This window comes from Giraffa tippelskirchi, chromosome 5, assembly GCF_054371585.1.
Source record: "Giraffa tippelskirchi isolate mGirTip1 chromosome 5, T2T-mGirTip1v1.2.pri, whole genome shotgun sequence".
NCBI lineage: Eukaryota > Metazoa > Chordata > Mammalia > Artiodactyla > Giraffidae > Giraffa > Giraffa tippelskirchi.
Genome location: NC_137279.1, coordinates 159,053,070 through 159,077,412, shown reverse-complemented (window position 1 = coordinate 159,077,412; position 24,343 = coordinate 159,053,070). Strand labels below are relative to the sequence as shown.

The 24,343-nt window shown below is 36.3% G+C and overlaps 1 protein-coding gene across 2 annotated transcripts in view; it reads right to left on the bottom strand.

Moving 5' to 3' along the window:
• Window positions 1-11,207: 11,207 nt before the first annotated feature.
• Window positions 11,208-24,343, bottom strand: part of TM2D1 (TM2 domain containing 1) — a 46,427-nt gene continuing 33,291 nt past the window's right edge. The window contains exons 5-7 of one of the 2 annotated variants that reach the window (XM_081486638.1): window positions 23,672-23,745; window positions 12,975-13,104; window positions 11,208-11,534 (exon numbers count right to left, since the gene is read on the bottom strand). In XM_081486638.1, the coding sequence (XP_081342764.1) occupies window positions 12,994-13,104; window positions 23,672-23,745 (185 nt within the window). In that variant the 3' untranslated portion in view covers window positions 11,208-11,534; window positions 12,975-12,993. Of the gene's footprint in view, window positions 11,535-12,974; window positions 13,105-18,369; window positions 18,539-20,614; window positions 23,746-24,343 lie in introns of those variants that run through there. The other variant, XR_014052706.1, reaches the window with a different exon arrangement.

Here is a 24,343-nt window from a genome sequence, read left to right as displayed (position 1 = left end):
AGCACCTTTATTCATAATTGCCAAAACTTAGAAACAATCATGATATCCTTCAGTAGGTGAAAGGATAAATGTGCAGTGCTGTGCTTAGCTGCTCAGTCGTGTCTGACTCTGTGATCCTGTGGACTGTAGCTCGCCAGGCTCCTCTGTTCATGGAGATTCTCCAGGCAACAATACTGGAGTGGGTTGCCATGCCCTTCTCCAGGGGACCTTAACCAATCCAGGGATTGAACCCAGGTCTCCTGCATTGCAGGCGAATTATTTACCAGCTGAGCCCCCAGGGAAGAATACTGGAGTGGGTAGCCTATCCCTTCTCCAGGGGATCTTTGCAACCCAGGAATTGAAATGAGTTCTCCTCCACTGCAGGTGGATTCATTACCAGCTGAGCTACCAGGGAAGCCCAATTTGTCATTATATATTTGTTTAAACCCAGAATGTACAACATCAAGAATGAACCCTAATGTAAACTATGGACTCTGGGTGAATATGATGTGTCAGTGTTCATCAACTGTAAACAAATGTACCACTGTGGTGGTGAATGTTGATAATGGGGGAGTCTATGGCAACCCACTCCAGTACCCTTGCTTAGAAAATCCCATGGCCGGAGGAGCCTGGTAGACTACAGTCCATGGGGTGGCAAAGACTCGGACACGACTGAGCGACTTCACTTTCACTTTTCTTTCATATGTGTTTGGGGGCAAGGAGTATATGAGAATTGAAGCTTCTGCTCAATTTTGCTGTGAACCTGTTCTAAAAAATAAAACTTATTATATGAAAAAAATGAAAATGAGAACAATTTTGAAAATGTTGTGAATAGGTCTGGAGAAAATATAAGCAGAAATGTTTTAATGGGTAATTTATTAGTTCATTCCCAATTTGTAGATGAGAAAACTAAGGCTTGAGGGATAAAGGATCTTGCTCAAGGTCAAGCAGCACATTAAGTGTGGAGGGTAGAATTTGAACCTAAAAAGTTTAATTCCCAAGCCCATCTGAGTAGCCACGTGTGAAATGAAGTTTGAGCCCATCTTAGTTTCTATTGTTGCTGTACCATTTTAAAAGTAGGAAAGATAAAGTGGCCTAAATGGAAGTAAGCTTTTAGTACTTTACCTCAAGGGGTAAAATGTTGATACCAACAGATCATGGTAAGTTAGGTATGTGTCTTATAATATCAAGAGCAATGGCTGAAGAAAATCATGCAAAGTGATGTATTCAAAAGCATTGAAAATAAAGGAAAATGGATGTTTTAAAAATTTCAACTAGTACTCAGGAGGCAAAAAAGATAAAATGAGAAATGAAGGGAGAAAACAAGTAATAAAAATGGCAGACATAAGCCTTAACATATAAATAATTAAGTTCAATGCAAATGGTCTAAATATTTTAATTAAAAGACAAAGATCAGCAAAATGGAAGAAAAGTATGATCCAACAATATGCAGGCTATTAATAACACATTTTGAACATAATAACTGACTAGTTTCCTATTATTGCTTAGTAGCTTAGAACAACCCACATTATAATCTTATAGTTCTAGAGGTTATTAGTCTATAGTGGGTTTTTCTGGACTAAACCAAAGGTATCTGCAGAGTCATATTCCTCTGGAGGCTCTAGGGGAGAATCCCTTTCCTTCTTTTTCCAGCTTCTAGGGTCCATCTACATTCCTTGGCTCATGGCCCCTTCCACAATCTTCAAAACTAGTGGTGTAGAACCTTCAATTATCTCTTCTCTCTGATCTCTGCTTCAGTCATCTCCTCTTTGGCTCTCCTGCCTATTTCCCTTATAAGTACTTTTGTCATTGTATTAAGCCCACCCAGATAATCCAAGATAATCTTCCCATTTTAAGATCCCTACTTTAATCACATAGGCTGTTTTTATTTTCATGTAAGGTTCTGGGGATCACGACATGAACATCTTTGGGGACCTATTATCCTGCTTCTCATAAGTCTCTAGGCAAAATATAGGCAGACAAATGATCCTTTCACAAATACAGGCTCACATAAGAAAGCCATAGCCTGATGTGTCATTAGACATGGCTCCTATGGCTAAATCCTTCCTAAGGACCAGTGTTCCCTGGGCACATAAATAGTGGACAATTCCAGAATCCACTGTTTCATGGGGAAAGGCTACTATGCCTTCCAGCTCTGGTTTTTATTGATCCGGGGTTTGGGTGGGATTAGACCTGCAAATGGCAGGTTTTATTACAGGCAACAGAAGCAAGCAGGGGCTAATATACCTAAAGTTAAAGTGAATGGACAGAGATGGGGAAAATCTGAAAAAGATGATTGTCAGATATTCCTAAAGACTCTATGGAAAATTCCAGTGTGGGAAAAAGTCCATAAGAATTTATATTGAGCAACAGCAAAACAAGCCAAATAAAACCATATATATATGCACACACAACTGAGAACATGAAATAACTCACTTTAGGAAACCACAAACTGTTCTTTCCACAGGGGGTGAATATGGGAGTCAGCTAGGCAAAGCAGGTCATTTTGACCTCTCAGAGTGAACTATATCTTTCCGCTTTAAGGAAAATGAATACTTTTCATAGTCAGTGAAGGGTATTATGCAAGTTCAAGGCTAGACATCAATAACAAATCATTAGACTCTTGTAACTTTGTTTCTTCTTTTTTGATTAAAAAAAAAAAAACCTAGAAATTCCCGGTGGTCCAGAGGTTAGCTCTCTGTACTTTCACCTCCAAAAGTTTGGCTTCAATCTCTGATTGGAGGACTAAGATCCCACAAGCAGCGTGGCCAAAACTAACCAAACAAAAACCTCCAGTGGGGCAGTTATAAGAGATCTAAGCCCAACTATCTACTCACACAGGATTAATAAGGATTTAGAATGGTGTAGTGATTAGAACAGGCCTAGGAGTCAGACTTGGTTTCAAGTTTGCTAACAGTGTAAGGACGGTCATTTAATCTCTCTAACCCTGAGTCTCATTATGCATAAAATAAGGACAAATGATAGTTACTGACCTTGCAAAAGTGTTATAGTACTATGTTAGATAAGAAATACAAAATCTTAAAAACAATCTATCATTTTCTAAGGGAAAGTTTTCCCTGGTGGCTCAGATGGTAAAGAATCTGCCTGTAATGCAGGAGACAAGGGTTTGATCCATAGAATCATTTATTAAACATATATATATGCATCACACACTGTGAAATACACTATTTTATTAAACCATACAACAGTCATATGAGGAAGATAATATCTCCATTTTAAGAATAAGGACACTAAGATTCTAAGTTTACCCATAATATGTGGCAGATTTATTTGATCCTAAAGACTATGAGCGTAAAGCATTACCCTACATAGCCACTGATATAGTTGGTAGATAGTGAAAAGGTTGAATCAGAAACTAGCCTGAGTTGTGCAGAGACATCTTAGAGGCAAACAGTAAACCACTGTTGTTGTTTAGTCGCCAAGCTGTGTCTGTCTCTTTTGTAATCCCATGGACTGTAGCTCACCAGGTTCCTTTGCCCATGAGATTCCCCAGGCAAGAATACTGGGATGGGTTACCATTTCCTTCTCCAGGGGATCTACCTGACCCAGGGATTGAACCTGCATCTCCTGCATTGGCAGGTGGATTCTTTACCACTGAGCCACCAGGGAAGCCCAAGTAATCTATATCTATACATAAAAGACCTTTATCACTGGACAGGAAGCTGATTGCCCTGCCTTACAAGGTGACCATGAGGACTGAGGTAATCAGGTCAGGAAGGTACATCATAATATGACACATATTAGGTGATTTAGTAGACCACTACCAACCCCTCCTTCCTATTCTTTCTAATAATCTACTGATTGGTCTGAGAACTCCCTCCAGTAATCACCCATTCCTAGGTAAGAATTTAATGTTTATAAAATTCTTACACTGTGCCAGGCATTGTTCTAAGCCCTGGGATCATCAAGGACTTCAATAAGTCAGCATAGGCTCATTTCTCTACCCCTCCTCCTGAGACAAGAGTTAGGGTTGGAACCATGTTTGGATGACAACTCCTAATGTTTGACAGAAAACAACAAAACTCTGTAAAGCAATTATCCTTCAATTAACAAATAAATTCAAAACAAAATCCTCTAAAGTAGAAGGTTACTTAATCTCAGATTAATTTATATCCAGTTAACCCATTCTAGAGTTCCCATTCACTCAAAAAACATTTTGGGAAACTTCCCTCGTGGTCCAGTGGCTAAGACTCCATACTCCCAATGCAGGCGGGCCTGGGTTTGATCCCTGGTCATGGAACTAGATCCCACATGCTGCAACTAAGAGTTCACATGCCACAGCTGAAACATCCTGTGTGCAGCAACTAAGACTCAGCGCAGCCAAATAAATGAAGAAAAAAATAAATATTAAACAAAGCATTTTTTGAGCACCTCTTATATTCTAGGAACTGTTCTAAGCACTAAGAACACAGTACTATATGATACTATATGAAACAAAGTCCCTGTCCTCACCAAGCTTACATTCGAGTAGGAGAAAGAAAGAGAATGCATAAACATATGTAATTGCCAGTAGCAATAAATGCTGTGAAGAGAATGAAGCAGAATCAGGATTCAGAGAGTGACCAGTGGAAGGCTGGGGCAGTATTTTAGAAAGGATGGTCAGGGACAATACTTGAGCAGACACCTGAACGAGTGAGGAACCAAGTCAGGCAAAAACCTAAAAAGAGCACTCCAGGCAAAGGAAAGAGTCAGGATGAAAATCTTGAGGTGGGAACCTGTTTGGCACATTTGAAGGACAGGAGAAAGGAAGCAGGATTGGGGATTTGGGAGAAAAGTGACACCTTCTGGATTTACTTTTATCATTTGGCTGTTGTGTGAAGAATATATAGTAGGAAGGCAAGAGCAGAAGGGACACACAGTAGGTCAATAAATAGTTGAGAATTAATAAACAATGAATTCATTTTTTGTACACCTTTTTAAAGACTTGCTGCACTTAATTTATATGATGTCTCAGATCATTCAATCATAATCATATAAAGAAGACATGCCATTCTTCCTAATGTTTCTTGTGCTACAATAGTACATGAATTTCACAATTCCAATAAGTCATTAAATTTTGAGGTATGTCTGAAAATCAAAGATGGGACCATGAGCCTCCATAATCATACCCTTTTAAATATAAAATTAGCTCACATGATTAAAAGTTCAAACACTATACGCTTTCTAAAGTGTTCTGGTAAAACAACGTTTTTCTTTGGCATATGCAGTCCAAATAGCTCTAACCTTAATCATTTTTCAAGTCTTAATCTCCACATGCTTGGCATATTCTGATAACATTGACAGGTTAAAAGCAACATTCTGTTGTATGCACAGCAATTGCTTGCAATTAACCTTAATTTAGGCTGAAAGTAGACTGAACAGCTGCTTCATAGCAACATTTCTAAATTTATTAGATAAATATCTCTGGAGAACTTCAGATTAAAAAGCAACAAAAACAAAATCTGCAACATTGCAGTCTTCTCTTAGTAAGGAGAATCTTGAAGCAGTGCACATGCCAGTAAGACTACTTTCCTGAGAAAAGAGACATTTGGGGCCCTTATTACACAGAGTAGCTACAGATAACGATAATTGGAGATAAGAAAAATGTAGGTAAACAATGTCTAAAGAACACATCCCACGTTTCTTCCGTAAAAGGAATTTTGAAGTCCACCGATACTTTACTGAGGGTATAACCACATTAGAGCCCCAGTGTAAGGAACCTTTGCAAATTTCATATGGAATTCCTCAAAGCCTAATGCCATCATTCCATTCCTTTAAAATATATTTAATAAATAGTGACTATTATCTATGTCATCTTAACCTCTCAACATTAACTGGTATTATTATCCCTATTTATATGAAGACAGACGGCCTCAGAACTGTTACAGTAACAACACTAGTTAGTTGTAAAGACAGGAGACAACTCAGGCTTGATTCCAAATTCTGTGCTTTTCTCAACAAACTGTGCTGCTGGGGTGATAAACGTTTGATATCATGTGTTAGATCTGCCTTTTTCTTTTAAATGTATCCATTCTTTATTTTTTTAATTTTTATTTTTTTAATTTTTATTTTTTAATTTATTTTAATTGGAGGCTAATTACTTTACAATATTGTAGTGGTTTTTGCCGTACATTGACATGAATCAGCCATGGGTGGACATCTGTTCCCCATTCTGAACCCCTCTATTCTTTAAAGTCAGAATCACATTAGAAATCAGGGTAAGTGTATCTTGAAGAGGAAGAAGGAGAAGAAGAAAACAAAATTTTCTTGAGCTCTTGGTTCTAATTTACCCATACTATTAGGGACTTCCTGCTGGCTCAGTGGTGAAGAATCTGCCTGCAAAGCAAGAGCTGCAAGTTCAAACTGTGAGTCAGGAAGATCCCCTGGAGAAGGAAATGGCAACCTACTCCAGTATTCTTGCCTGGGAAAATTCCATGAACAGAGGAGCCTGGCAGGCTATAGTCCACTGGGTCCCAAAAGAGTTGGACATGGCTTAGTGACTAAACAATAATAACAACTCATACTATTATTTATGGTGTCAAATACATCCATGCAAATAATGCATGTTTATTGTAGAAGTTTTAGAAGTTCAGATAAACTGGAAAAAAATAAATAAATAAAATTCAGCTGCAATCCAACCACCCACATGCCTCTAGTTTCATTTGACCTCAGCAGCACCAAGCAGAACCTGACAGTATGGTTCTATCTAACATCTCTCCTATTGTCACACACACATGAGAATTTTGGTCTAGAAACTGCTGCAAACACCAGATGAGGTTAACAGCATCTTTGGACTTCCCCAGTGGCTCAGCTGGTAAAGAATCTGCCTGCAATGCGGGAGACCTGGGTTTGATCCCTGGGTTGAGAAGATCCCATGGAGGAGGGCATGGCAACCCACTCCAGTATTCTTGCCTGGAGAATCCCCATAGACAGATGAGCCTGGAAGGTTACAGTCAATGGGGTCACAGAGTCAGACATGACTAAACGACGAAGCACAGCACAGCACAACAGCATCTTTAGGTCTTTGACAATCATCACTGCTGTATCATAGTCTTATTTTAATATTCATAAAACACTTTTGCATTTGCATGATGTAAAGTTGAGAAGTTTGAGTAAGTTCTTTTTTTCTTTTTAAAAGACTCAATATAGGAAGATAATCCCATCTTCACTGAAAACATTAAACAACATACTAAAAAAAATCTGCAGTACACAATCATTAGCAGGATATTTCAAAGAATGAGATAATTGTAATGATCACATTGCAGGATTATAGCAGTTAATAGACCTGGATTTAAATCTTGGTTATATTACTTATTTCATGACCTTGGTCAAGAGATTCAATCTTTGTGGGACTCAATTTGATGGCTCAGTGGTAAAGAATCTCCCTGCCAATGCAGGAGATGCAGGAGACTCAGGTTGGGGATATCCCCTGGAGAAGGAACTGGCAATTCGCTCCAGTATTCTTTCCTGGGAAATCCCATGGACAGAAGAGCCTGGTGGGTTATAGTCTATGGGGTTGCAGAGTCTGACATGACTTAGCAGCTAAACACAACATAGAGCTTAGCATAACATCTTGTTTAAAGTCCTTGTAAAAGGAACTTTTAACAAAATTTTCTTGAAAATTTGATTTTAAGCCTTAATGTTTCAATAAATATTTTTCTTTAAAAACATATTTTCTAAGATTGTAAATAACATTGTTTCTTCATCAAAGACTAGCTTTAAGAGCATTGCTACCTTTACTAAGAATTAGGCTCTGTTTTAAAAGATACAGGAATGAGTACCATGATTAACTCAACTACAAAAACATTATTCCAGGACTATGTTGGGTACTTGGTGCTGTACAGAATTTTTATTCATTCCTAATCAGTAACTTTTCCCATTTTCCAAATTTACCTCCCCATCTCTCCCCTCAGCAGCACAGAATAAAGATCATTATGAATGAGCTTCCTATGTTCTCCTTAAAACCGCCTCTCATCATGAAGAGGACAATTAGATAATTCAGTCGACTATACGATATTCTGTGCAAAATATGAACAACAGATCTGCTACCATTCCCCAATACCTACACCCAGCTTCCTTTCTCTAGCAGCTATCCTGCTCTCAAAATCTGGCTTTTCTTCTCCAGCCCATGGAATGTGAAAGGCAGCAATCAGCACTGGTAAGCAATGGTCTAACTGTAGAGCAAGGGGTTGGCTGCAGGTCTCTGCAGTGTTTTGTCTGCAGTTAGTCTGCACAAGAATAATTAAGAGTTGACTTTGGCATTGTTTTGGCTTGGGCTATTTTACTTCATTCTTTCTCTATTTCCCTGGTTAACTAAGACTAGACGTATGCATCAAAACTTTAATATATGATTACTTTTAAACTAAGAATAACCATTCTAGAGGAAAAAATTGGAAATGTACATTGTTCATTTATTAAAATAAGTTAAATACATAATACAGAATTACATAAATAATGATACAGGCATGGAATACTCAGCAGCCATTATAAATAATTTTGTAAAAGATTATTTATTGAAATAGAAAATATTTATAATACAAAGAAGTGAGCTACAAAACAGTATGGGTAATATTTCATTTTTGTGAAGAAAAATGAAAATACATGCATGGAAAAACTACTTGGACATACATAAAAATATTATCATTGTTAACTTTGAGCTGTGGAATAAACTGTTTTTTCTTTGTACTTTTTGGTCTTTCCCTAAAATTTCTATATATTAATTTTGTAAATAGAAAAAAGCAAAATGGATTCTGATTTAATGAGACTAAGAAGGAAGGTGCCAGCACTCTGGGGAATATCTACATTTAAGGTATTTGAATGAGAAAAAGGAACTAACATCTTAGACTTGCACTTTTTAGGAACTGATTTTTCTTTTTTTTTCTTTTTTGCTAGTTTCTATCTATTTTAGCTTTCTGGCTGCCTATCAGTATAATAAGAACTTTACTCAGCCTTAAGCATCTAGGTTAAAATAAAAGAAAAAGGCACAGAAATTTTTTATAAAACAAACTGCCAAACTAATATTTCTTATAGTCCTAGTGGTCTCATGAAAAAAATGCTGGCTGTAGACATAACAGAATCTTTGAAATCTTAGAGGTCCTTTAGTTTAATACAGTGGAGGTAAGAAACTTTCCTGGGTAAAGTGGTACCTCTGGAAATTGTATTCATCTGTTCAGGCTAACGTAGAACCATTTGTAGGACTTCCCCAGTAGCTCAGTTGGTCAAGAATTCACCTGCAATGCAGGAGACCCTGGTTCGATTCCTGGATTGGGAAGATGCCCTGGAGAAGTGACAGGCTACCTACTCTAGTATTCTTGGGCTTCCTTGATGGCTCAATTGGTAAAGAATCAGCCCACAAAGGGGGAGACCTGGGTTCGAACCCTGGGTTGGGAAAATCCCCTGCAGGAGGGCGTGACAACCCACTCCAGTTTTCTTGCCTGGAGAATTCCCATGGACAGAGGAGCCTGGGGGGCTACAGTCCATGCGGTTGCAAAGAGTGGATCACGACTGAGGACTTTCACAGTACAATTTGTAAATGCTTCTGTAGAACACTGTTTCTATAGAATTGAAAGAATCCTTCCCATTTTACTCTAGAGGATTTAGGACTAATTCCAGGAATGACTGGGCTAATCCATCTCACAATTTTGGCCACTGTCCTAAGAGCAGGGTTATCAAATAAAATGTCTCATACAGAGGCCTTGACATATAAGTCCTACACTCACTACTAAAAAATAGCCATGATAATATAGTGCTGCATGAAACTAAAACAAAAAACAGCATTCACATGCCTTAAATGCATTCACATAAAAAACAAGTAAGACATAAAAACATTATCTGTAAAAGAATTACATATATTAGGTAACAAGGAATTACACAAACTGGAAAGACTAAAGAATGTATAAGAATTTATAGTGAAAACAAAATCTAAAGATTTAAGAGTGTATTGTGAAGGGACTTTATTTCTAGATTTTACCAACAACTCCTATCAGAGTATAGCTTATTTGAATATACTTTTGAGAAGCACCTGCTTTGAAGGAGACTTCCCACCTGCTCAAAGTAACTGTAACAAATTACTTAGGAAGCAAGATTAGTTTGAAGATCTGACTGCAGGTATTTCTAATATAATTGAACTGATATAGCTGTGGAAACCCTACAGACTTTAAAATCTGAGATTAAGTGATCCTGAAGTAAACTTTAAAGCACTGTCTACACCAAAGGAATGAGGGAATACTAAAAAATGGGCATCTAGCTTAACCAAGGCCAAAAATATAACTGTGAAAAAGCGGAGCCCAAGGAAATACAAGCTCCTAACAGCAGAGATGTTTGTGTTTTGTTCCCTGCTGCATTCTAGAATGTAGAACAGCTCCTCCCCCATGACAGACACTCAGTATTTTCATTAAAGAAAAGCCAGAGACCCCTCCTGACATATATGATAAATCGATCCAAATTCACTTCTTGTATCAACACTTAATAATCTCCCACCAACTGGAGAAGCTGTTACTGTATGACTAACATATTAGAGAGTTAACTGTACTATACTGTATATTTTTGAGTGAGATGAGTGATGAAAAATTATGGTTTTTACTTTTGAGAAGCCCAGATCCCAGTAATTTTGAAATTGGGATGCCTGTTACTAAAGTAAGATATGACAGTGTTATGGAGACATAACATTTCACGTATTGCCATCTTCTTAAAACCCTCCGAACACAGTAAGGAAAACCAGTGCTCAAGTACAAGTGCTGCTTCCCCTAGACACTGGTGCATCACCTAAGACACTTGTGCCGGCATTTGCTAGGCAGTACTAACAGATGGAAGACATTAATCATCTGCTTGGTGTTCCCACCTTGTCCATCCAGCTTCAAATATATCTGCACTGAGCTACATGAGTCAGCATCTGGTCCCTCCAAAAGTTAGTGCATCACTTCTAAAGCAAAAACGAAAAAGTTCACACTTCAGAGCCCTGAATCACTGCCAGAAGCATCCGTGGCACCTCAAGGTTTCAGACTCCCTGAAGATCTTTAGCTCCCTGGGTACCAAAGCAGAGACAGATCTGAAAGCTACAAAAAAAAAAAAACAGCTGGGTGGTCATATACAGGACTGCAACCCCAAGCAATATAAATGGTATCTGTTCCCACCGTGGATTAACTGCTTTGAAGGATCAAAATACGGAAGACAGCAACATTCAACATTTAAGACGGTTTTCTTAATAAAAAAAAAAAAGCACTAAAAAATGTGAATAAGTCAAACTTTTATTTTTCAGAAGTGAAAAGGACAAGTGGTGACTTGCCTTTGGAAAAGACATTAATATCAGGGTAATCAACTATCTCTCTCATAGGGACAGCAGCCTAAGAAAGACTATTATCATACAGCTCTCAAAGGAAGTTCTGTTAAATAAATCTCAGAACAGTATGTTTTCAACGAAAACCAACAAAACAAAAACATCGACAACAACAAAAAATTAAAAAGAATTCATAAAGTGGTATTTGAAGAAAGAAAAAGGAAAATCTGGAAGCCTTATATATTGAGAGTTCTCTATTAAAATCAAGGAGGCCCAAATCCTAAAACAGAAAAGAAAAAAAAAAAAGTTAAAACACAATCTTTTAAAAAAATCCAATGAGGTTTTTATAGATGCATGTTTTAATGCTTCAGTTGTTCAAGACATTTTTTCTTACACTGGGAGCACTTCTGTATGTACTGCCGGAGATCATACGAATGACAATGCAGAGATATGCCTTCTCAATGGGCCCTTCAAGTTTTAAATTGGGGTCTGGAATCTCAAGTAAATGTTTTTATAACAGGCTGCAGAAAATGGTATTGCTTTTTAAATTACATTTGCTTACTTTTTACACATTATAACTTTAAAATCGTCTATAAACTTTAAAAAGAGAAACAACAACTTACATGTGAAAATAAGGTTATGTGAAATGACACAATCCTTCTCATAAAGTAGGAGTAACAATTTCCAAAATGAAAATACTTAATACAAAATGAAGCAGTTAGTGGGAGCTGGGGTGGGAAGTGGAGAACAACCAGTAGAAGGCACAGAAGGCCTAGGTTCTAGATTCAGTTTTGTACTGATTAGCTGTGTATCTTAGTCTCAGCTTCCTTTAGGTCTCAATTTCTTCCCTAAGGAGTGGCAGAGGGCTATCTATGCTTTGTTTCAATTTTAAACCCAAAGGCTCTTATACTTTATAAGAAAAGATCTGAAAAATTTTTGGACAATGAGTTGAATAAACTCCTCAGATCTTGACAGGAAGGGTCTGTCACTGTTCAATCTTCAGGACAATAACTAGAAAGCATATCCCATAATTTTATTGGGAGAAAAGAAAAAAGTCTACCCTAAGGGCAAAATTATACTTTATATCCTATTTATACACAAAACACAGAAAGTGAATGATTATTCTCTTCCTGGCCTCTAGAAGCTCTCTCTGAAACAGAGTCAACTGAAAATCCTAGGATTATGACTGCGCCAAAACATCCAGCCTGTGTTTCTCTCTGTCTTACTGAAAGCTGCTAGACAGTTCTAAGGTTGATTAATTATTTTTGTGGGCAGAACCAAACTTCAGGTTAAAATAAGTACTTGTAGTAGTTTCAGGGTTGAAACTCCATCAACTTTCAGGTTTAGGAAAGGAGAAGAATGAAGTTTAAAGATCATACTGATCCTAAGAAGGATGGACAGTAGAAAAAATATACTTTATTATCTATAACACATACTTTCATCATAACCATTATATAAACCTTTGGGCTCTTTTTCTTCGATGTTATTTTTTTCTTGTGAACTTTGTCCTTTAGCTATATTCACTACAAAGAAGCAATATGAATTGTGAACTGCAAGAGCTATGTGCATATACAAAATGCTTTACAAAAAGTTAAACCTGCATTTCCTGATAAGCAAAAATACTGGTTTACCACACTAGATGATCTCTTAAATCTCCCAGGGTTCTCAAATTCTCATAATTTTATACAGATAATTAAGATTACATACACATATCACTTACTGTTTCTTTTAAACAGTATTCATGGATATAACTGTGTTTTCCTAAATGTCTCATTGGTAATACTCAGTCTTGTAAGTCTGGTTCCATAGTAATCTATAATGTAACTACTTCCATCTGAAGGTCCAACAATCTAGAAGAGAAAATTTTGCAAATTACCCATTTTATAGAAGATACTTTAAAAATACTTTGAGTTTACTTCGCTCAGGTGTTAATAAAATTGCTTCAGTAGCACCAGAAACACAACTTAAACTAACTCAAGCAAAAAAAGTAATTTAGTAGCTCACACAGCTGAAAGGGGTACTGGAGAAGCTCACAGGATTAAGAGAGCTGGGGAAACTAAGGCCTCAAGAACTGAAATGCCACACCACACGAGGCCCTTGGTTTGGCCTCCCTGCTTTTATTCCACAGACACGTGCTCCCAATTGGTTGCCAACTTCTAGATACATATCTTGGCAGTTTCCAATAGGATGTAAAATTTTCTTCCTCAGTGTATATACATCAATTTCAGGGAAGAATTTTGATGGATATGCCTGGTTTTTATGCCTGTTGCTAAACAAATTACTGTATCCAAGGGAATAGGATTAATATTGGCCAACCCAGGCTCCCTCTGGGAGATGATATAATATGACTGACAGTCCTACCAGAACTCCATGGAATGGAAAAGGAATACACACACACACACACACACACACACACACACACACACACACACACTCATCGTAAGAGTCTTGTCCATTTAATCACATTTGTGACAATCCACTTAACATGATCTCTACAACTTATCCTTTAAGATAATAATCTTCAAACTGCAGCCTTAGGGGTATACAGGGATTTACAAAGGTATATGCAGGCCCAGACAGCTGCAAGGGAATCCATTTTGAGATCCTTAATTCACATGTGAAAATGATCCATTGGATATCACACTAGAATAAAACCATCATGCTAGGTCCCAAGCCCACTTCCCTTTCCCTGCGGTCCTTTCTCCAACTTGACAACAGTAAAGCATACCTCCCCCATTGAAACACACTGAGTCTCATGATGGCATATTGCCTTCAGGTATAAAAATCTCTGATATGTCAAAGAAGGGGATAATTCAAAATATTGGAGTCAGGGAAGTCTCTTTTAATCAAGAAAGTCTCATATTGGAGTCAGGGAAGTCTCTTTTAATCAAGAATCCAAAAATACTGTCACTTGTTTAAAAGATGCATTCCTAGTAAAATTTGACTTTTTTTTAGTTTACAAATGATTTGCTAATATCTGTAACATGTTTATGCTATTTTGATCAAACTGTATATCAATAATTACACTAAGTGGCTATTTTAAATTCTATGGTATTTGTATTCTGTGGATACATTTAAAAATTAAAGTAACAGTTTTATTTAAATTTGTCAATATTTGCAAACTAGAAATGATATCCTTTGCAACTTTTTAAGCTTATGATGGAAAACTGAAATGTCAACTTGAAACATGTGAGTATAGGGGTTTTCTTAAGAAAAAAATTCTTTTAGGGGTTATGCAACCAGAGTTTGAAGAACACTACTATAGAGTATTCATCATTTTAAAGATAAATTTGGTTTTAAAGGCTATTCAACAAATACTTAATTCCTACAGTCCAGGCCCCATGCTAGACATTATACACAGAACAGTGAATAAGACAATCTGCCAACAGGGAGTTTATTCTAGTGAACTATAAATGTTAATATTCAAATAATACTAGATACCTTGCTAGGTGCTGTCATGAACTTCCTCCGAAGATCAAATTGCTTTGTCTTGACATTTATGAATGTGATTAATGAATTTAAATGAGAATTAAAACATTTTCAATGGCAAAGTCACAGAGGAAACTAGTAGGTGTATTAACCAAAGAAAGAAAAGAATGGGTGACTAGAATTTACAACATGTTTTGAGACTCTACAAAGGAAACAAAGAAAAAAGAAAGCCTAGCCAGTAGAAATAGGTTAAATCATGTGGTTAAAAACTGGCCTAACCTGGAATATCTGCATAGATTGGAACAAGGCCTTTGCCCTATTATCTTTTTCTTCCTATGCCATCTCCTCTGACACTCTCACTTACTCCTGTCAAAAAAAAAAAAAAAAGATTTCAAAAGTTGAAAATAAGGAAAAAAGATGATTGGATGGCCTTTTACTATCATGCATTTCTAATAAGCCTGCCCATGGCTCACTTGACTTTCTCAGGAAATACAACTATTTAACTAAAAATTGATTAGGGCCCAGATGTTTTACAATCTTGGCAAGTTAGCAGTTAACACATAGAAGAATGATATGATATTGTTTTGGTCTTTTGTTCCCCCTGTCCTGTAGTTAAGTTAGCCCTAAAGATTACAGTTTTATTACCTGGTAATACATGGTCCAATTTTGCATATAATTGAGCAATCTTATTATAGCATTTCTTTCCCTTCAAACTATGTTATTCTGGCTCCTCAACAACTGGTTCTATTGTGGTAGATCCTCTTTCCACAGATTTGATTCAGTCTGGGCATGTAATCAATCACCAATGAGATGATAATCTATGAGACAACTTCAGTGGGGGGCTTATCTGCTTTTAAGAAGGTGTGTGTGAGAGGAAAAAGGTGCTTTTCCACCTCTGAAAGTAACGATACAAGAAGTGATCCTAACCAGTGGAACTGAAGATAGCAAAGGGAGGGAAGGAAGAAGGGGAAAAAGGAGGGAGAGAAGGAAGGGAAGGAGGGAATAAAGGATTTGGGTCTTTAAGTTCTAAATTAACAAATCTTAGAACTACCAAATCTCCAGATTCTTGGTATAGAAGATGTATGTCCATTTGTTCACTGACAACAAAGTATGAAACCTAAAATTATGTTTATTTCTCTGCTAAGAAATAGCCTGAAGCCAAATTCTACTTCATGAAGTATTTCTGTTTGATAAGCTGGGGCAGATTTCTGAAATCTGTGGGGAGAAGAAAGACCACTTAACAATTAATGGACCAATAGGTTGCTACAGGCCTTCATCTTCCAAGAGGGGGAATAAAGAGGGCCACTACACTGTGAAAAGCTATTCTATACAAAGGGGTGTTAATGTCTCTTGTATGAGAAGCCCTAAAGCCACAAGAAAGCAACTTCATATCCCTCTATATAAGTTTCCTGTGGCTATTGTAACAGATTACCTCAAAGTCAGTGGGTTAAAACAATAGACATTTACTCTCACAGTTCTGGACCCCATAAGTCTAAAATCAAGGTATCAGTAAAGCTACATGCCCTGCAGAGACTCTGGGGGAGAATCCATTCTAAGGCACCCCTTGGCATTGCTTGGCTTGTGGCCACATCACCCTGATCTCTTGGTGAAGGTCTTCACATCACCTTCTTTACTGTGTGTGTGTCTTTTCTACTGCTTCCTATAAGGACACTTGTCATTGGATTTAGGGCCCATCCAGATAATCTAAAATAACCTCTTCATATCAAGATAAGTGATTTAATCACATCTGCAGAGACCCTTTTTCCAAATAAGACAATATTCACAGGTTCTGGGGATTTTATACAGGCATCTTTCGTCTTATCACATCCCCATTCTATGAAGATCGCTGGTAGTGGTCTGGAGGAATGGTGAAATTTAATTTCTTCTTTCCTGTCATTTCTGATTGTTTTCAACCATGAAATTTTATTTGCAGCTTAAATACAAAAAAGACTTTGAATTGTTTACTTAAAAGAGTAGGCTTTTCTATAGGTGGAAAGTCTATAGCAAGAAGAGTAAATCAGAAAACTCTAGAAGTTCACATTAAAGTCAAGAATTTTAAGCAGTGATCACTAAATTTCCTGTTTTTCTGTTCTTAATCTTTCATCTCCACTATAATTCTCCATAATCCCAGTCGCCCACCCATAGGTACCCACACAAATAATGGGCATATTTATAACTTGGTATATGACTTGGATATTTATTCTTGAAAAACATTTGATTTTCTCTGGATATCCATTTTTAGTTATCCAAATGATACTGTTGTAGATCTTGTTCAATTTCAAACAATTTTCACAGTACACTAAGACTTTAGGACATTTCCATGGTAGCTGTATGTACAACAGGTAAGTGCTTGTAGCTGCTGCCTGGTGTTACAGAGGATACATCCATTCTCCACATCTAGGTTAATTCCAACTTCCTCCTACCACAAACAGTATTACAACAGACAGAGTTGTCCTCTGTCCCCTGGTGGAGAGCAGTATGAACCTTTGAGGGTAAATGCCCAGAAGTACCTCTTTATTTACACATTAGTTATTTGGGTGATTTTGTGAATCACCTTTAGTTTACTGGGCTCATTTAACTATTAAATTTTCTATTATCTTATTGATTTGCATTCGACATAAAAATTCCTATTGTTAGTGTCCCCAGTGGCTCAAGCAGTAAAGAATCCACCTGCAATGCAGAAGACATAGGAGACATGGGTTTGACCCCTGGGTCGGTAAGATCCCCTGAAGGAGGAAATGGCAACCCACTCCATTATTCTTGCCTGGAGAATCCCATGAAAAAAGGAGCCTGGAGGGCTATAGTCCATAGGGTCGCAAAGAGTCAGACATGGCTGAGCAACTGAGCCCACATCCCCCTCAGTGTTCTTTAACTCAGTCTATTAACTGTTACTTGGTCAGTCCATGGTATCCTTTTTAGAAATGATTAAAATTTCTTAATTTTAATGTATCAAATTAAATAATTTTTTTCTTTATGGTTTGTTTTTGGGATCTTGTTTAAGAAGACAACCCATCTAATAATGAAGATATTTTCTTTCATTAGCTTTATATAAAAGTTTATCTTCTCCTAGGTATTTACCCGCAAAGAACTGAACAGGGGCTTAAGCTGATACTTGTACACAAATATTCATTGCAGCGTTATTCACAACAGCCAAAATGTGGAAACAACCCAAGTGTCCATCCACAGATGAACGGATAAAAGAAATGTGGTATATACATACAATGGAACATTATTATTCAGCCATAAAAAGGAATGATATTCTGATACATGCCACAATATCAATGAACCTTGAAAACATTGTGGAAAGTGAAATAAACCAGACATAAAAGGACAAATAGTGTATGATTCCACTTATATGAAATATCTAGAAAGCAAGCAAATTCTTTGAGATATAGTAGATTGGAGGTTACCTGTGACTGGGGGATGGAGAAAAGAGGAGTTACTGCTTAATGGATGCAGTTTCTGTTTTGGGAAATGAAAAAGTTTTGGAAATAGATACTGATGACAGCTGCATAACATTGTAAATGTAATTAATGCCAAATAACTGTACACTTAAACAGGTTAAAATGGCAAATTTTGTATTGTATATATTTTGCCACACAGAAAAGAGCTTACTTTATTTGAACTTTAATAATGTAGTTTTGTTTGTAATTTATAAACTTTTGATTTTGTTAGTGGAAAATGTATTTTTGTTTTTATATATTTAATTAGCATTCTAACAAAAATAAGTTAAAGGAAAAAAAGATGGTTACCAGTTGCTGCTGCTGCTAAGTCGCTTCAGGCATGTCCGACTCTGTGCGACCCCATAGACAGCAGCCCGGCTCCGCCGTCCCTGGGATTCTCCAGGCAAGAACACTGGAGTGGGTTGCCATTTCCTTCTCCAATGCATGAAAGTGAAAAGTGAAAGGGAAGTTGCTCAGTCATGTCTGACTTTTCGCGACCACATGGACTACAGCCTACCAGGCTACTCCATCCATGGGATTTTCCAGGCCAGAGTACTGGAGTGGGTTGCTATTGCCTTCTCCGATGGTTACCAGTAAGTACTTTTAAACCTAAACTTTATCAAACAGATGTGATTCCTTAGTTACTTACTGGCTTTGCCTTGTTGTTGAAGTCAGATAGCTTAGATAACTCAAATATCTTAAAATTTAAAATGTTAATGATGAATTAATGAGTGAAGGACAAAAACAAACACTTCATGCAATTCTATCAATGTACCATTTTACTATCTAATCCATTTAAGAGTTTCACCATATAAAGAATGTGAATATTAACACTGGCAAGATCATATCATCTCTTGAAGATCTATTAACCTGGTGAAAAAGTAAAATGACAGCTGTCTGCAATTAGAGGATAATGATGCAACCTGTGTCCATCCCAATTCTCCAAAGAAGTAAATTCACATTCTCTTAAAAGTTAAATTACATGTTTGTGTCCAGAGCTGACTTCTATATGTCGTTAATTTTAATATAAGACCATTAAAAAATCTAATTAGTCACATTTTAATTAAGCACTAAAATTCCCACACAGTGCCAGAAATTATATAGTCAGATCCCCTGACTTAAAGACTGGTTAGTATTAATCCTAAATGACCATTATAAACATCATTCCTCAGAAATGAATAAGATTCAGCATTCTATCTCCTGAGGAAAACACAGCGTTGGGCTCAGTCTCAGGACTACTTTGTTTTTTGAACAATCCTTTAATTCACTAAATAAAAATCTGCCCACAGGTAAGTGAAATCTACCTAATTAAGATCATGTGACAAAGCAGAGACTACCCAAATTATCATCAGTCTCCTCAGTTTTCCAGGCCATTTCCCCAATATATCACACCAGAGTTAAATAAATAAGAGAAAACTTGTTGGAACACTTGGTATCTAGTTTTTATATACTGCTGTCCTACAGCTAGTGAACTATCAAGGACATTGACCAACATTTCCAGTACGGGAAAGAGATTTAGAGTGATTACACATTTAGTCCTTGTTTTGATCAAGACCATGTATTTCATGGGGCAAGGGCACAGGTTATGTCTTTGACAAAATCAACTGGCTTACACAGAAGTGAACCTATAACCTGAATCTTATTTATGCTCTGAACTGAAAAGCCTAGGCTCTTAAAATTTCAGTAAAATTCAAGAATTTAGACAAGCTAAAATCAAGATAACTCTTCTTTTATTTTCAGCCTGCAGTTCCCAAGGAGATACATATATATATATTGGCTGCCCAGCATGGCTTATGGCTTATGGGATTTTAGCTCCCCGATCATGGACTGAAACAGGTCCTTGGCAGTGAGAGAGGATGGAGTCCTAACCACAGGACTGCCAGAGAATTTCCCCAATGAGATACTTCTGATAATAAGTGGGATGTTATTCTCACACCACTTTTGAGAGAGTAAGATTCTAAATTTCTTTCGGGCAAGGACCCTAACTTATACCTAAATGGTGCTAAGTCATTTTCACTTATGGTATAAAACCTATTATTTATAGTTTATCATACCTACTTTTATTTTTGTTCATTAGCTCAAGTGCCCTATGAAATTTAGAACTTTAAAGCCCTAAAGAAAAGCACTCACTTTTTAAAAACTACCATTTTTAGCCTATCTTCCCTATAATTGGCACAAAGACATACTTTTCACAAGTTACACTGCATTAAGCTCAAATCAGCAAAAATTTTGAGAGAATATGTTGAGCATACTATTAGTACTATAGGAGATTAATAAAAATCTTTTTTCTCAAGGAATTTAGTGTGAAAAATCAAACCTGGTGTGTAAAAGCTAAAAAAAAAAATACAAAAACAATATATAACCCAGGGCTAAAATGAGTTACATATGTGTGTGTACTCAGTGGCTCAGTCGTGTCTGACTCTTTGCAACCCCATGGACTGTAGCCTATCAGACTCCTCTGTCCATGGAATTTTCCAGGCAAGAACACTGGAGGGGGCTACCATCTCCTACTCCCAGGGAACTTCCTGACCCAGGGATCAAACTCATGTCTCTTGTGTCTTCTGCACTGGCAGGTGAATTCTTTACCACTGCACCACCTGGGAAGCTCCCCAACTTACATATATTAAATGCCAAACTAATGAGATATTTAATACACTTATTTATAAAATTAAAACTGTCTTGGAGATTATATTGCTTTGTATATTTTGCTACTTATATAGTTGATAGTCTTTTAAGGAAATCTACTCTGCAATGTTGATAGGAATGAAAATGAATTTTTTAAAATTATCACAAAGAATCTTGACATACTTCATTTTAACGGCTTTCTACATTCCAACACATATTTCCATTTTCCCTCTACCCATCTTCATCTTTCTGATTTGTGGCTGTCTTGTCTCTACTTAACAGAATAAATTTTCTTTCTGTTGGTGAAGTACACAACAGTGGTTTTGATATAATTAAAAATGTTCATTGTGTGAGTGAGAAAAGAGGTTTAAATAAAATCAAATATTCTCATATTTTTTGATAAAAAAATCAAATTACCTAATTTATCCTTCACAATATGTATGAGTATATATGAACATAAAATGAGTGTTTAAAAATTTTCAGACCTGCCTTATGAATAACTATATACACAGCAGTTATACACAAAGTTGCCGATAATTGAAAAACTGTATGCTATACATGTACCACTGATTTAGACTGTTGAATGTACAAAACAAATGAATTAATTCTATGTATTGTTTTATACCATTCATTCACACGGTGCCATTTGCATATTTTTTAAGAACAAAAAAAAAAAGAAAAAACTTCAAAAGTTTACTAACAGATAAACTCATGAAAGCATTTTTAGTAAGTATAGATATATTTAAAGCTTACTTACCTTAGTAATATATACATTATACTTTATATTGTTTCAGTTCAAAGATGAAATAACCAGACCTATTTTTTTAAGGAGGATTTTCTTGGATTTTTCTTATAAACACTGTGAAGTAAAGTATGTTTTTATAGATCTTGAGTTCATGCACAATATAGTTCTGGGATCACAGCCCAAAAGAAAAAAACACTGTAATTCACTGGGGAATAATATTTAATGGTAAAAAGAAAAGAAATTAGGGAGGGAGAAAATAAAGAAGAAAAGAAGAATAAACAAAGATGATAGAATGTAAAAGGCTTATGAGAAATTGAAAAAGCATATCCAAGACAAAAATATTAACATAATTTATGATATTTACAGTAAAAACTTATTTGACTGACTGAAAAAATACTACAGTCTAAATAATAATGACTAAAACTAATACAGTCAACATCACATGTCAAATATATTAAACAACAGGCAGAATAAGGCTATATATCTTACTTGGCTACTTTTGAAAAATGACTAATTTTTCCCCTGGTCTGAAAGCAGTCTACAGTGGTCATCCCTATTAAAATGTCTTATTTAAGGAAACCTAGTGTAGAAATTCAAACATTCCAAATCTACCTCAATAATTTGTTGATGTGATAGTCTCAATTCTAGATATTTAAGAAAAGAACTATTAGATCTGAAAAGTTCATGTATACATGTACCAGAAAATAGTGGCTGAATCAACAAATAAGCTCTATAATTTGACATAAATAAAGCTACAAAGCACTGACATCACCAAAGAAAGAACCTAGTGTGAAATATTAACTAAATGGTTGAGTTTTAAAGACACTGAATTCTGTATACCTTAAAGAATCCCAATAGTACATTAAATTCCTTGGATCCTCATTTAAGTGAGAAACCCATTTCCAAGCATATGTGCAGAAGAACCTTAGCCTCTTCATGCCTGCTTGCCTGTCCCACAGTCAGAGAAGGCAGGATATTTGGTTAGGCATATGTTTATGAATAAAGACAGGAAAATTCCAACTTTAAAACCAAATATTTTCCTTGTTTAATTCTGGTATCTTATTGGTCCATATGTTGCCTCCTCCTCACAGTATGGTCCCCTCCTCACAGTATGTTACCAAAAATCTCCTCGATTTTGACTTTCTTTTAGAGCATAAGGATAACATCAAGCAGACAGAATTAAGGAATGGAAATACTTTATGAAAAAGAAGAAAAAAAAAAAAAAAAAAAAAGAAGAAGAAAAAAAAAAAAAAAAAAAAGAAGAGCAAAACTGATGATAATCTAAATACACAATGACACACTTGCTGAAGACATTAGGTGCTCCATAAATGCTTACTGAAATGCTGTTTTGTGACATTAGTTGTGATAAATTCATCTCTTCTCTAATTTAAGAATCCTCCTGAGTTAACCACAACCAGTTCAGTATAATTTAATAGGAAATATCTGGTGGACTTTTGAATGCTTAAGGTTAGCATTTCACAAACCTCTGCAGCAGCAGAAAATGAGGCTAACACAGAGAAGCAGAGATGAAGAGCAGGAGAGTGGTGAGCACATCATTTGACTGTATGGATCTGGTCTTGTCCAAGACCAGCCCCACTCCTGGATTTTCCAGAGCGCGCCCAGACATTCCTGTTTTCTTTTTTGGCTGCAGCTAGCTGAATTTCAGTTTCTACAATTTGCAACCAACAGAATACTAGTATACAGAACCTGTCCAGCGCAAAAAAATTTTGTTTCTGCCTCTACATATTCATATATAAATACAAGACTCCCACCAGTATCCTCTTATACTGAGTGACAATGCAGCTGTAACAGGAAAAGAGATAGTAAGATGGAAATATTTATAACCTTAAACCCTCTTAGAGGTTCATAAAACAAATTTTTAAGCTTCTGAGAAGTTCTCCAGTAAAGAAATCTCTACATCTCAGTTGCACTCACATTTTCAAATCATATTTGAGCACAGATCCTTTTTAAAGAAGTTCTTATGTCTTTTAGAACTACTAATTAAGCACAGGTTGGAAAATGCTACTTGAAAACATGGCCATGGATCCTTTAGATCTAGCATTTGAAGAAAAATGAAAAAGCATTCCTACCTGCTTTCTAACATACTTAAAATGTACCTCAGAACTCAAATTTGAATGTAAAAGTAGTTTATCTTCTAAATTGAAACTAACTCACCTGCATTGAAATAAGAATGAAATCAATTAGGCTCCCAATTCCACAAAACCCCACAGTGCAAAACTTTAACAAACCTAGAAAAGAAGGTAAAGTCATTTACAACCTGGAAAGCCTTATAAATATTAATAAACTTTTCCATTTCCCAATAAATCATGACATATACCACAAATGCTTTATATCAAGAGTATAAAATTAACACTTTTAAAAAAATCAAATCTTCACCTGAAATATGAGAAAAGTTTAAAAGATTCTCTACACAGAAAAACTACAAAAAATGATTCATTCACTTAAACAATACGATCTGAAGTAAAAACTTAATGTAATCTTACAAAACTTCTTAAGAAAAACGGCCTAAGAAAATAAATCTTTAAATCTCAGTACACAGAGTACATCATGAGAAACGCTGGGCTGGAAGAAACACAAGCTGGAATCAAGATTGCCAGGAGAAATATCAATAACCTCAGATATGCGGATGACACCACCCTTATGGCAGAAAGTGAAGAAGAACTAAAGAGCCTCTTGATGAAGGTGAAAGAGGAGAGTGAAAAAGTTGGCTTAAAGCTCAACGTTCAGAAAACTAAGATCATGGCATCTGGTCCCATCACTTCATGGGAAATAGATGGGGAAACAGTGGAAACAGTGTCAGACTTTATTTTTTTGGGCTCCAGAATC